Below are 13,478 nucleotides of genomic sequence, written 5' to 3'. Positions count from 1 at the left end.
GCAGTTTTATACATCAGAATCAAATATCTCCAGACCTAGATCCCAGATAACAGAATTTTCTAGAGATTGGAATAGATTTGTATCAGGAGAGATACTGCCTTTCTGTACAGGACTCATGAAGTTGGATAGGTTTTGTCTTTGGAGTCTAGACTTTTGTTTCACTGCATTCTCTATTGCTGATAATTCTTGGTCACAACACTGGCCAGGCTTAAGAAAATCCTCTCAAATGATACGTCAGGTAAAATGTTTGGATTAAAAAAAAAGCCATTGTCAACCTCTAGATGCTGCTTTCTGGAAATGTTTGAAATTATCAAGGATTCAACATACCTCCCTTGCCATTAGGAACTCTGCCTGAAACAGTTCATGTCACAACTTGCATCCGTATCTAACCTCTCTTTGTATCCTTTCTGAAATTGACTGCCGTCAGTCAGTTCATGATTTCTTTTCCACTCACCATAGAACCGCTGGTGAGGACACTGGAGTAACATATCCTTCTGTGGAAGATTCTCAAGAAGTGTGTACCACCTCTTTTTCCACCTCCCCTCCATCCCAGGTAGGGGGAAACAGGATCTGGGGTGGCAGTAGTTATTTGGTACATATATGGGCCTTATGAAATGGTGTCAAAATTTAGATACAATCTCTTTTGGTGGTGATGGTGATTATTTCAAGGAGGTTATTTTGAGGGGTGAGGGAGAGCCTTCTTATCCAGCCGGTAATGTTGCAGTGTTTCTAGTCTGTAATCATTCTTAACCTGCAAGATTACATGTAACCTTTACCTTCCTGGGGACATCTTAAAATTCCCTAGAAAATCAGTCACAGAAAATCAGAAATGTGTTCTGGTACCAGAGAGGTACTCTAACCTACACTTGTTAATTTGGTAGCTACTTCTTCTTGGAAGTGGTAAATATGGTTCCTCATAATGGAAGGAGCACAAAAGGAGCCAATGATTATTTAGCATAAAATGCCAGTAAGACACCAGCTGTGCAGTTTTTCTTAATAGTTACACAAATATCTGCCTATCTGCATTCCCTCTCTGAACATTTTTAACCATTAACTTTTCCACTTGAGTCCCTCTTCAGTGTCAAATCCAGTTTCAATAAAACACAGTCTCCAAACAATGTGAGAACTTCTTCTCACAAAGAAGTGTTGTATGATAGATGTGGTACTGAGACTGCTTCAGATAAGGAGTCATTTTTGCCAGCTGACTGAATTTCAGGGACACATTTCTTCCCTTCCACCCCAAGTCATTCATCTTCTACCCATTGCCTGCCCATCATCTCTATTATTTCCCTCCTCTTGGCTTTCATATTAGATGGTTCTAGACCTCAGTCAGTTCTGCTTTCCTTGAAACTAGCCCCAGATTATCCCTTTTCACCATCTGACTTGGGGGACCCAACAAATTAATTAGCTATCCATACATTTTTATTTTCTATGTTTTCTTAATTAAGAAAAAATTTTAATTTATTATATCCTGGGTTGTTAGGTACTGGGTTAAAATTATAGTTCTAATTTGTTTTAAAAGCAGAAGTTAAGCACAAAAGCTAACTGGTGTGTGAAGCACTTTACAAAATCCATGGATCACTATTATTTCTATTGTCCCAGTTTAGAGTTAAAGAGATTCTTGTTGTAAAGTTACCTAGACAGGCTGGTTTGGGGGTGGGGGAATTGTTTTTTCCCTCCACCTGTTAATATGTGTAGGCGTGGATGTCGCCATTGCTCTGGGAGGGGGTAGCTTCTGGTACGCTTGCTGACATGGAACAATCCTGACCAAAAAAGGGGGGGAAAGCCCACTTTCTTACTAGTGCACATTAGTGAGTAGATTGTTTTTTAAGATCATCAAAATGTGAATATGTCATTTAATGTTCATTAAACAGTTTTGTTTTACAAGTGATAAATTCATAAACAGTATATAAACTTGGGAGATATGAGGGATGGTGAGTCTGGGCCTTAACAAATCAGTTTGTCTTTTTCTCTGATACAGTGGAAATTCGACCTGACCCCAAAAGTAAAGGGAAGTTAAGTAGTTTCTGTACCTGATGTTTGCAAAAAAGTTTGTTAACCTGTGTAAGGAGAGTCTATATTTTTCATGGTATCAGTTGTGTCTTCTTACAGTTTAAAAGTAGATCACGTCAAGACCTCATCAATACTGAGCACCCCATGGGTGAGCCTTGTCATTTCTCCCTGAGTACCTGTAGTCAAGACTGGTACAGCTTGGTGCAGAAATACTCATTTAGAACCTTGATGGTAGAACAGAGAGAGAAAAATCATATGCCATCTGGTCTCCTTGTTCCTGTAAATATTGAAATAGTTTCTTCCTTGGTTTAACCTAGGGAATTGCATAATTGTTCAACAACTTCTATTTGAGCTTTTGCTAAAATCCAGTAAATACATGTTAATGGGCTGGGGTTTCCCCCCCCCCCAACAAAATAAGGATCATTGTGTCATTTGGGCACAGAGTTGAGTCAAGAAATAGTTGCGACCCTGAACCTGCTACTGTGACTTAAGGTCCTACCTCCAATTCTAGGCATTAATTCGCTAATTGGCAAGACTTAAAGATGGAACAGCAAGACCCAAAACAATCATCATGCCCATAATTAGCTTTGAAATCATGAGTTTTGAAAATGCCTCAGCTTTTACTCCATGAAGTTCTCCTACACCGTCAGGGACTGTAAGAGCGTGCACACACACACCCTGATGCCTACACCTGCACACCCCCACTCATCTTCCCTGAGATGATGTAGGAAAGTTTGCAGCTGGGTATCTGAGCATTTTAAAGTTCCAGCCAACAAACGTCAACTGTTTAAACCTGAGCCTGCAGATCCTGAGTCCCCAGAAAAAGGCTTTCAGTCTAACATCTTAACCTCAGTGTCCTCATTCCTGCTCAGCACACCTTGTGTCTGTTCTCAGGACCTTCCTATTGGAAGCTGTTCTCTAACTTCCACCCTCTTTTGACTAAAGACAGACTAATGCTTGGTTCAGGTTTCGCCAAGTCATAGCAGCTCAGCTCAGCGTTGTTTTCCACCTGCTCCTCGGGGAGAGCACCGGGGATAAACATCTCTTCTTCACATCCTTCCAAGCGGTCCTTTTCCAAAGGCAGTCATGCAGCTCTCTCCCTGCTTCCCTCCTGACTTCATTGTACATTTCAGCCTCTATTGCAACTGCCCTTTCCAGAGTTTTTTCACTTCTTTCTCAAGTCCCTTTTCTTTTTTCTTCTCTTGTTTCTCCTGTCTTTGTGTGTATCTGTGCACAGTGTGTGTTTACTGTCACAAAGGCACATTTTCAGACCCCTACTCCTGTGGTGACGGACACTCTGAGGGTCCCCATGGCAGGACTGGCCTTTTCCCATCAAGTGAGTCCATACTGGGAAGAAGGGGGTATATATAATCAGGCGGTATCTTTTTATTTAAAAACTGTGAATAAAGTACAGGGTATAGCTATTTAAATATCCCCAAGTTTTCTGTGGGTTATTTTGAGGCGTGGTAATTGATTTTTAACAGGATACAGCCATAGCACAGCAGCCCAAAATAGGATTTGTCATTTGCCCCTCCTCCTACCATTGATGTGAAAAATACATGGAGTTGTTTATATCTTTTTTTCCAAATAAACCATCCAAGAATGCTTTTCTTTCTTTTTCAATATAAATAGGAACCCTCCCAAACCCAGTGGTGATGGAGGGTGTGATTAGAGAAGACTGCTTCTGTTTCAAAGGGACCTCAAGGTCAAAGGAGAAAATAGAATGACCTGGGAAAAACTGATGACTTTGGCTCCGAGTTCTGCCCAGGCTTGTACTCCACAGATCTGCCGGGGTGGAAACTGAAATAGTTAGCTGAGCCCCTGGGAAAAGGGGGTGCAAGGAACTCGTTTGAGGCTTTTGGAAGGCACAGAGCTGGGAATCTCAATCCCAATGCAAACAAGTCTGCTTTCTTATTTACAGAGTAATGGCCTGGTCTGTCTTTAACCCTTACATCAGGCCCCCTGCACTGTGAGGATGTGGGCTGGGATCCATTCCTTACCTCTCTGCCGATCTTGATCATTAGTCATACTCTAGGATTGCCTATTTTTTCCTCCTCCTTTCCTCTGCCCTTCTTTGTTTTTCTCTTGCTTAGCTTTCAAGCTCTCGCCTTTCCTGTCAGCCTGCTGCCCTGGGCGTTGGATCAGCTGACCTGGCTTGTCCAGCAGTGTTTGCTGCCGGCTTAAACACCACACACCCTTACCAGGTATCTTTAAAGATGGGGAGGACACTAGGGGTTCCTACGCTGCCTCCCCTGCCCTGACACATTTGAAGGGCCTCTTGAGACACCAGTGTTCAAAGCTCTTCTGTAGCTTTGGAGGACTAAGATGATTCTGAGCGGGGGCCTTTTAGACTTCAGAAAGGAAAGAAGAGTTTCCCAAGTGTTTTCTCCCTGTCTTTCCCTCTGTAGTCATTTCCATGCATGTCTTCCATTAACTGAGCCCCAGACGGGATAAAGATTTCCCAGGTTTCCTGCCCACTTGGTGGCAGCATTGGTGATGGAAAAACTGGAAAGCAGATACCATCATGCTAGGCCATGAGTTTTCCCTTCTACCTGACACGGCCATGATTCACTGTATTTTTCCATTTTTCCCCAAAGCTAATGGTTCCTGGGAAGGAAGGTGGGGTACCCCTTGCTCCCAACCAGCCTGCCCACGGTGCCCAGGCTGGTGACCAGGAGAGACTGGCAACCTACACCCCTTCTGATGGGGCCCACTGTGCTGCCACACCTTCCAGCAGGTGAGTTCACGTGTTGGCTCTGCTGCTCTTCAGACCAGCCAGGGACCTGTCCTCCCCGGCACATGTGCTTATTTGGTATCAGTAAAGAGTAGCTTTCAGCATTGGCTCAGGCTTGGCCTTTGAGGGAAAAATGTGGAATCCTTAAAATTCTCAATAAGAATCGTACATTGCAGCTGATACGTGAGGAAGCTCGCCCTGGGCACTGCTGCTAACAGCAAGTGTCGGGCTTGGTGGTTCTCGCCCTCATCCAGTGAAGGTGTTTTTCAGATGTTTCTCTCTTACCCCACGATCGACTCCCTTGGCATCCTCAGTGTTTTCTGAGACCAGAACAGGGCGTCGTTAACCGTAACCCTGACGTCGGGAGTCACAGTGTGTCTGTGGTGGCAGTTAGGATTGATTTTCTTTTTCTACTATGTTAGTGCCTCATGGAGATCCTTTAGAAACAACTATTTTCCCTCACTAAAATTAAAAAAGAAAAAAAATCTTTGTCTTTTCTGATTGCAGAAGTGATGCAGTCTGTAAAATACAAAATTTGAAGACATTGATTAGGTGGAAATAAAAGTCCTCATAATCCCACCCTGCAAAAATCACCACGGTTACCTCCTTTTAAAAGATGAGAGGATCTCAGAAGGGTTAAGCAGTTTGCCTCAGAGAGCACTTAGCTCACAGAATGGCCAGACACAAGCCTAGCTCCCTGGATTGCAAAGCCTGGGCTTGCTCTTTCCATTACACTCGGAGTTCTGTGGGAAGCTGGGCCTGTCTTGACCTGCCCTTCCCTCCCTTAGCTGGAAGGCCCCAGAGATAATGACGTTGATTGCCCCACCACATCTTAAACGAACTTTCAGATAATAGAAATTCCTGGGTTTTTTTTTTTTCCATTCCCACAGTGGAGATGGAGGAGGGGGAGATTGGGAAGATCTTTCTGTGCCATCCATCAGGAAAAAGTAATTACTTTCATTCCTGGCTCTCCAAACTTCCATCTTCTTATCCCTCCTCCTGTTAGAGAATCAAAGGAGGATCCTCTTGGTCATTTTACTCTCGTTTTCTGAGCCTTGATTCCTGGGGTATGACTGGGAGTAACTTAAGACAGAGGACCCTGTGTAGGGGGTTCTTCAATGCTGGTCCTCCCTGCTGTCTGGAGTCTAGAGGCCACTTGGACTGCATAGTTCTCCCCATCTTGAGCCCCTGCTTTGAGGCTTTCCCATCCCCTGCTGCTTGTAGGGCTATGACTACTAGTCTGGCAGCGACAATATGGGCCCCTGTTTCTGCTGCCTGGAGTCCCCCATCTTCCAGGACTCAGCCTCAGTCTAGAGGGAGGGAGTGGGAGCCGCCAAATTGAATGTGTCATTGAAACATCTTGCTGAGCAGAGGGATGACTGGGGGCAAAGAGAAGGGAGGAAGCGTGGTACGGAGCTTTAGATAACAAAACAAAACAAGGCAGGAAACATCTAAAATCTTGAGGCTGGCTTTGTAATTAGATTAATATTAAAATTAGCTGCTTATGAGAGCCGTTTGCCTATATGTATGATTGCTAGATGCACGGTGATTGATGCTTAGCATTGGTATTACAGATTAAATTTTATGTAAGCTCTACACAATTGTAACACCAAGTTTCATTCACATATGCATAATTTTTAGCTTTTCCAGGAAATGCAGTCCTCTGCTCTCAACTCAAAAGGGAGGGTGACAGTGGCAGCTGCCAGACCTCATATTGCCATTTCCCACATGTGTGAGCTGGTGGGGGGCAACTCCTGCCCTACGCTGCAGCCTCACAAGATGGTGGATTTATGAGGAACCGAGTAGGCTTTGCTATGGTTTGAGAATGAGAACCAACATTACCTTTCTCCTCCAGTGAGGATACTGAAACTGTGTCAAACAGCAGTGAGGGACGGGCCTCCCCCCATGATGTCTTGGAGACCATCTTTGTCCGGAAAGTGGGGGCTTTTGTCAACAAACCCATCAACCAGGTGATTTTTCTGCCCCTGCAACTGTGAGAATGTGTGAGCCCTTAGAGTGAGGTCTTACCTGGGATCTGTGAAACCACTGAAATCGCATGCGAAATTGTGTGTGTGTGTGTGAATTTTTTGTGAAGAGGATTAATAACCTGTGACATCCCTCCATAAAAGTTAACTATTGCTCTGTGATCACATAGGAGAGGAGACCACGCCATTAGGTACAGACACGTTACACTGAAGTGTCATTGCCTCAGCCTAACTTGAAATAGGAAGTTCCTCCTCAGCTCTGCCAGTGAAAAGCAGTTGTTACTGAATTGCTGTGGGTCCAGCTTCCAAAGCTGAATTCCCAGGGTCCTGGGGAGCCCTCACCCCTGTTGATGCTACGGGCATGCAGTGGGAGGCACGGGAGGCTGGAGAGGTCTCCAACAAGACAGGAACCTGAGGGATGGCACGGTCAGCTGAGGTGTGCAAACGTGCTGGACCCCCAGGCTTCTGGTGGGCTCTAAGGAAGCAGGCAAACTGGGGGAAGGGGGACACTAATACTTTCTCCCATGTCTCTTCAGGTGACCCTGACCAGTTTGGACATACCCTTTGCCATGTTTGCTCCCAAGAATTTGGAGCTGGAGGGTGTGGATCCCATGGTGAGTCCACCGTTGACTGAAGTTTGCAGTGAGATGGTGCCGTAGTCGTCGTCCTTCCTGGGCGAGTCACTCACTGTTCCTCCACAGACCATTAGCCATGCTCCTTGGCTCTTGGTTTACAGCCAGTGCCCAGAACCAGCCCCTGCCTCTGCCTTACTCTGAAACAGGTGACTCCTCCAGATTCCCCAGAGACTACATCTCCTCTTCAGGGCAGCCTGCACTCTGATGGCTCCAGCGGGGGCAGCAGTGGCAATGCCCAGGACGACTTTGTCATGATCGACTTCGTAAGTTGCCGTCATCTTCCTTGACCTTTGCTGCTTCGGGGGCAATAAACCTGGAAGCATCCGTTGCACTTGAACAGGACTTCGGGGATCAGATGGGTCGGTGTAGGCAGAGGGAATGGGTGCTGCCTGTGCATCTTATGTGGGGAACCTGCCCTTACACCCTGCTTGGGGAGGCATTTGGAGGCCCATCAGCAGTAAGGCATTTTGTGCCATGTCTTTGATTGAAATTCAACTTGAAATGGGATTTTCCAGTGGTAACTGCATAGGTCCTATTCATGAATGCATAGCCCCCGCCCTTTTTTTTAATGTTTTAATTTTTGGCTGCATCGGGTCTTAGTTGTGGCACGCGGGATCTTTCGTTGCAGCACGCGGGCTTCTCTCTAGTTGTGGCGCGTGGGCTAGCTGCCCCGTGGCATGTGGGATCCTAGTTCCCCGACTGGAGATCAAACCCATGTCCCCTGCGTTGGAAGGCAGATTCTTAACCACTGGACCACCAGGGAAGTCCCTGGATAGCCCTTTTCCAAGGAGAGGAGTGTGAAGGAAGGGGACAAAAACCTAACCCGGGGAGAGGGATGTCATCACCAGGCTTAATTCAGCTGCCCAGAAGAGAAAGGTGTAAAGATTTCTCTAAGATAAGCCTGGAGGAGCCTTTTGTTTGCTAATTACTGGAAGGAAAGAGGGTTGTTGATAGCTTACCCCCTCTTATTTTCCTCTGTGGTCCAAGGCAAGCTAAACTTGAGTCTGTCTTGTTTTTTAAGAAACCAGCTTTTTCTAAAGACGACATTCTTCCGATGGACTTGGGGACCTTCTATCGTGAATTTCAGAACCCCCCTCAGCTGAGCAGCCTCTCCATAGATATCGGGGCACAGTCCATGGCTGAGGACTTGGTATGGAAACCCCTTCCCCCACCCCACCTCATCCTCTGGCCTCCTTTCCTCCTTCGATGGTCATTCCTGCTCCACAGGCCTGGAAATTTCTTCCTGTTACTCCTCCACACCCACACCTCCCATCTTCCCTGAAACAGGACGGAGACTTTTAGACCATTACCTTCCTGGAATCACACTTGAGATTTGCATTGTGCCTGGCGGTCATTATCTCAAATTTGCTTGTGCTCATTTCCTCCTTTTCTCTGCACTCTTGTCACAGCATTTCTCACACACTCCTGTTGTTTGGTGCCTGATGTCTTCTACTTGCTGATGCCACTAAGCCAGGCTGCTCCAACAGCTCTTGCCATCAGCTGTTAAGCTTGCCAGGCGGATGACAATGGTACAGGGCAAAAGAAACAGAAGGTCCCCAGTACTGGTGTTCTTGCCCTTTCCTCGGAGAGCTCGTTCCCTGGTTCTCGTGTTCAGCCAGATCGCCTGATACTGACTTGTAATGACCACATCTCCGCTTAGGGTGTTTCCTATTTCCTGTCTCTGAAGGACAGAGGAGTGCCCTGCACAGCCGCAAACTCAGGGTGCCCCATGCCACAAGATGTCAGGGTCCCTCTGTCTGAGGTGGGAATATCACCTTCTGTGTCGAAATCAGAGGAATGGCTCTAGGAACAGGAATCTAGGTTTAGCTGCCCTTGATTTGCTTTAATCAGAAAAGCATGCTCAGTAATAATAATACAGCAATAATGCCATTATTATTAACATTTATTGACGCTTTCTAGGTGCCAAGCATTTTTTAAGTGCTTTACATGAATCTTCAACGACCCTAAGAGGTAGGTTTTCTTATTATCCCAGTTTGCAGATGAGAAAAACGACACTGGGAACAAATAACTTGCTGGTGGTTACACTGAGCTGGCAAAACAAGCTTTGACCCCTAAGAGTCTGGCTTCTGATTTTAGGCTTTTAACCATTGACTCCCTGGCCTCTCATTTGAAGTCTGCTTGGAAGGAACCGGAGTCCAAGGGCTCAACGTGAGGCTGCAGGCAGTGCTGGCTGGTTGCCCCAGCCTCCCAAACCCGCCCAGGCATCTGGCCTGTCTGGGCTGCTTTGTAAGCCCTGTGGCACCAAGTACCTCGTGCCTGTCAGGAAGTCTTCTGTGATGGCTGAACTCTTCAAATGCAAATTCATCAGTGGAGACAGACCACCTGATGAGGACCAAATTTTAATTAATGGTTGATACCTGAGGGCAGTTAAACTTAACTCCTCATGGTTCCGTTTTTTTTGTTTTCATTGTTCTCTCTCCACCCCCTCTAACGAATCCCCTTCTCAGCTGATGTAAAGATGCAGACTCCTAGGCCTCACTGTAGACCTGCCGGGTCGGAATCTCTTGGGAGTATGGCTGGGACTGCATTGTTCATGTGCCCCCAGGGGATTCTGATGCCTGCGCAGCGCAGGCTGTGAAGAAATCATCGGTACACGTTCTGAATTTGTAGGGCTCTAAACCTACTGTGTTATTCTAATGTCAGTCTCATCGGTGCCAGATACTTCACGTTGAATTTCTCTGTGTCATCCCGTTGTTGCCGTGGTCCTTTTCCATCTCATTATGTGTGTGGCCGGCTTGGATTCCCTAGGCTGTTCTGTCCACCTCCCCAGCCTCCACTAACCCCTGCTGGGCAAAGGCCCACTGGCCAGTGCCTGCTCAGTTGCTTGGCACTTTGCTCTCCAACCCAGCACTGCTGAGCCGGACTCTTTGCCGTGCTCCCTTCAGCCCAGGGTGACAGCCGGCTTCAAGGCCCTACCTGAATAAGCAGCTCTTCTCTCCCCTCCCGGTACAGGACTCACTACCAGAGAAGCTGGCTGTGCACGAGAAGAATGTCCGAGAATTTGATGCCTTTGTAGAAACCCTGCAGTAAAAGTTGGTGTCCTCGAGTACCAGCAGCATCCCCTTTTTGTGGTCCCAGGAGACAGAGAGCCTCCCACTCGTCAGCTGCTCCCATCCCTTGTCCCGCTTCAAGCCAGGTGGAGGGGAGGCTGGTTCCCCCACGGGGACCCGGAAGTCCCTGCTCTTGCACTCCTGGAGACTCACGGCAGCAATGAAGGCCAGTGATAGCATTTGAGAGGACTCACCCTCTGACCTCCCTCTGCAGGGCCCTCTGCTTATACCGCCCTCAGCAGCTGCTTCACAAAGGCTGTCATCCCGCTCCTCCTGCCGGCCCCCTGCCCCAGGTTTGCCCAGCAGCTGGCCCCTCGCCTGCCTGCCGTTGCCATCCACCATTCGACATTCCAGCTGGTAGCCCAGAGACTGGTGTGGAGGCAGAAAGAGGAAGGAGACAGTGCTAGGAGGAGGAAGGAAGGAAGCTCTCCTTCAGGGTCTTTCTCCTTTAGTTCTGGTATCTTCTTCCTCTCTCTCTCTCCCTCTCTCTGCCCCGTGCCTGTATTTTTGGCAGTATGGCAGGCTTCCTGCCCAAGGTGATGAGAACCCTAGAGTCAGCCATTCCCACCCTTGAAGGCTGTGCCAGCCCATCCGAGCAGCCCTGGCGGCTGCCTGTGCTCAGCTCCATGGAAACAGAAGCCTCCCTCTCTAGGATTCTGTCATTGGAGTCACAGCAAAGGTTCTCTTTCCTCTCCCTTCCCCTGTCATTGCTCCTTGGTTATAGAACCCAGTAAATATTTATTACTTTCAGAGAAATCAGATATTTTGTAGAGAAAACATGTTTGAGGTTAGACGTTTTCACTTGGGGAAGGTTGGAGGGCCTCTTCCTGGGGCAGCGCCTCCTCCTGGGGCAGCGCCTCCTCCTGTAGCGGTTCCTCGGATTCAGGTTGCTGCCCTGAGGATTTCCGTTCCCATGTGTATAAGGTGGGATCCAAGAATAGGGCTGGCTGAGGGCAGCAGAACCTCCCAGAATTGCTGCATTTGAACTGACATCACGCTCTGCCTTGGACATGTACATACTCCTGGTGAGAACTTTGAATCTCCCAGCTTCTCCAGAGAGACTGACTCTGTTCTGGCAGCCCAGGAAGTCTTGGGTGTGAAATGTGATGACTCCCCAGAGCTGTGGTACATGTAGTGCCCGAGGGGCACCGTGGCCCCGGGGAAGGCCAGACAGGCCCCTCCTCCCAGGGCATTTGTTCCTGGTTCTCAGGGCTGGGTTACGGGCCTTTTCCTTCTTCCACCTAGGCCTAACCACCACCTTTCTTTAACCCCAGGGTCTGTACACTGCCCTGGGGTTTATTAGTTGGATCGGTTCCTTGTTGAGAAACCAAAGCTGGGCATTCAGGTATAGTTACTTGAGTTAAGTCAAGGGCCCAGCCTCACCCACTGACCATCTGTTCCTCCCCGCCTAACTGATAGGCCCAACCCCACTCCTCTGGCCCACCTGGGGTATTCATTGGCAGCAGCTGTTCTGCAGCAGAGCAGGTGGCCCTCAATTGCTTGTTAGCAAGTGCACGTGGCATTGTTTTCACCTACCAGGCTGATCTCTGAGGGCTGGGGTCAGCTCTGATGCTGCCTCAGTTGGGCTGAGCCCTGCCCCTGTGCACACATTCTCCTGCCTAAAAAAGTGTTTCCAGTAGTGGCGTCCAGCTGGCCGTCCTGTCACTGGGCCAGAGCACACCTGTGGCCTGCTAAACCAATCCAGGCTTACCCCCCAGGCCCCAGCACTGAGACGGGGGAAGGCCCCGGTAAGTTACTGATTGCCCCCCACTCCCCAACCTCATCCCAGTATCTCAGCCGCTGCCCTCTTCCAAGGCCAAACATGGAAAGGCCTGTTAGCCATTTGCCTCTTTTGACTCCTAATTGTTGGCCTCTGCAGGCAGCAGCCTTTCTTCAGGACCCCATCAGTGAGAGGCCAGGGAGGCTGAGCCCTGACTTTGAGCTGAGCCTGGGAGGAGCAGAGCAACTGTCAAGGCCGGCCCTTGTCCCTCAGCCCTGTACAATGAAAGGTATGAGCCCTAGACGGACCCGCACAGCACCCCCGGGACAGGGCTGGGACCAGTCGTGTCTCCAGGTGGGAGAGCCCCTCCCGCTCCTCCAGCCTACTTTATTTGGAAATATTGAGCTATACTTTAAAATGTATTCAAGAGATTTCCAATAAACTTTTTCTGTACTTTATAGCCTCCTGTCCTGCAAGCTGTCGAAAAACCTAGCCCACTTCCTCCCACTTCTGGGCAGCCCCGGGTCACCGACAGGCTCCGTGGAGGGAAGAGCAGTGCCATGTGAGGCACAGCAAGGTTTCAGAGCCATTCAGGCTGTTTGGAGTCCTGGGGCCTTGGGCTGGTTGGGAATTTTTTTTTTTTTTTTCCTGGCTGCACTGTGTAGCATGTGGGATCTTAGTTCACTGACCAGGGATCAAACCCAGGCCCCCTGCATTGGGAGCATGGAGTCTTAACCACTAGACCACCAGGGAAGTCCCAGGAAACCTCTTAGAGCCTCATTTTCTTTGGCTGTAATGTTTGCATTTCAAGGCTTGTGTGAGAGTATTCAGTGAGGTAACGTGTATGAAGTAGACGTGCATGTGAGGTACGCCCATAGTAAAACCCTCAGAATGGGTAGACCGTTATCTTCAGCTCTCTCTCCTTCCTACCCAGCACAGCTCACCACTCACCCTGGGCAACAGCCTTTGGCTCAGAGGGAAAGACAACTGACAGGTCCCTGCCATGTTTCCAGCAGAGGCCAAGCAGGGGGCGGGGGACTCCCCAGACTGCTGGGATATTTGCTGATCTGGTGTGAGGGATTGTGGCCGAGCAAACCAGACAGAAGGGAAGGGACTGAGTGAAGTAAGCAGAAGTCCAGGTCCCATGCATGTTTGTTTAGCTGCCCCAATCTGACAGACAGCTGGAGCCAGGGCACTGGGCTGGTCTCTGAGGAGCCAGGAAAAGAAGAAGAGCCCTGTGGGGATTATTCCTGCCTGGGCCCCTGGGGGCTTCCATGGCAGGTGTCAGCCCTGGCAAAGCCAGCTCCTTCCTCCAATTTT

At 48.5% G+C, this 13,478-nt stretch overlaps 1 protein-coding gene across 14 annotated transcripts in view; it reads left to right on the top strand.

Annotated features, from left to right (window-relative positions):
• Positions 1-12,616, top strand: part of ATG13 (autophagy related 13) — a 50,773-nt gene extending 38,157 nt beyond the window's left edge. For 5 of the 14 annotated variants that reach the window (XM_082340216.1, XM_082340213.1, XM_082340207.1 and 2 more), the window contains 9 exons: positions 460-553; positions 3,251-3,349; positions 4,107-4,217; positions 4,611-4,750; positions 6,603-6,717; positions 7,269-7,346; positions 7,514-7,630; positions 8,389-8,517; positions 12,318-12,616. In XM_082340216.1, the coding sequence (XP_082196342.1) occupies positions 460-553; positions 3,251-3,349; positions 4,107-4,217; positions 4,611-4,750; positions 6,603-6,717; positions 7,269-7,346; positions 7,514-7,630; positions 8,389-8,517; positions 12,318-12,599 (1,165 nt within the window). In that variant the 3' untranslated portion in view covers positions 12,600-12,616. Of the gene's footprint in view, positions 1-459; positions 554-3,250; positions 3,350-4,106; positions 4,218-4,610; positions 4,751-6,602; positions 6,718-7,268; positions 7,347-7,513; positions 7,631-8,388; positions 8,518-10,340 lie in introns of all 14 variants that reach the window. The other 9 variants (XM_082340211.1, XM_082340210.1, XM_082340217.1 and 6 more) reach the window with 8 other exon arrangements.
• The last annotated feature ends 862 nt before the right edge of the window (positions 12,617-13,478 follow it).

This window comes from Balaenoptera borealis (genome assembly GCF_965194805.1).
Source record: "Balaenoptera borealis genome assembly, chromosome: 11".
NCBI lineage: Eukaryota > Metazoa > Chordata > Mammalia > Artiodactyla > Balaenopteridae > Balaenoptera > Balaenoptera borealis.
The sequence above is the reverse complement of the archived record's forward strand: the minus strand, read 5'-3'. Positions and strand labels throughout refer to the sequence as shown.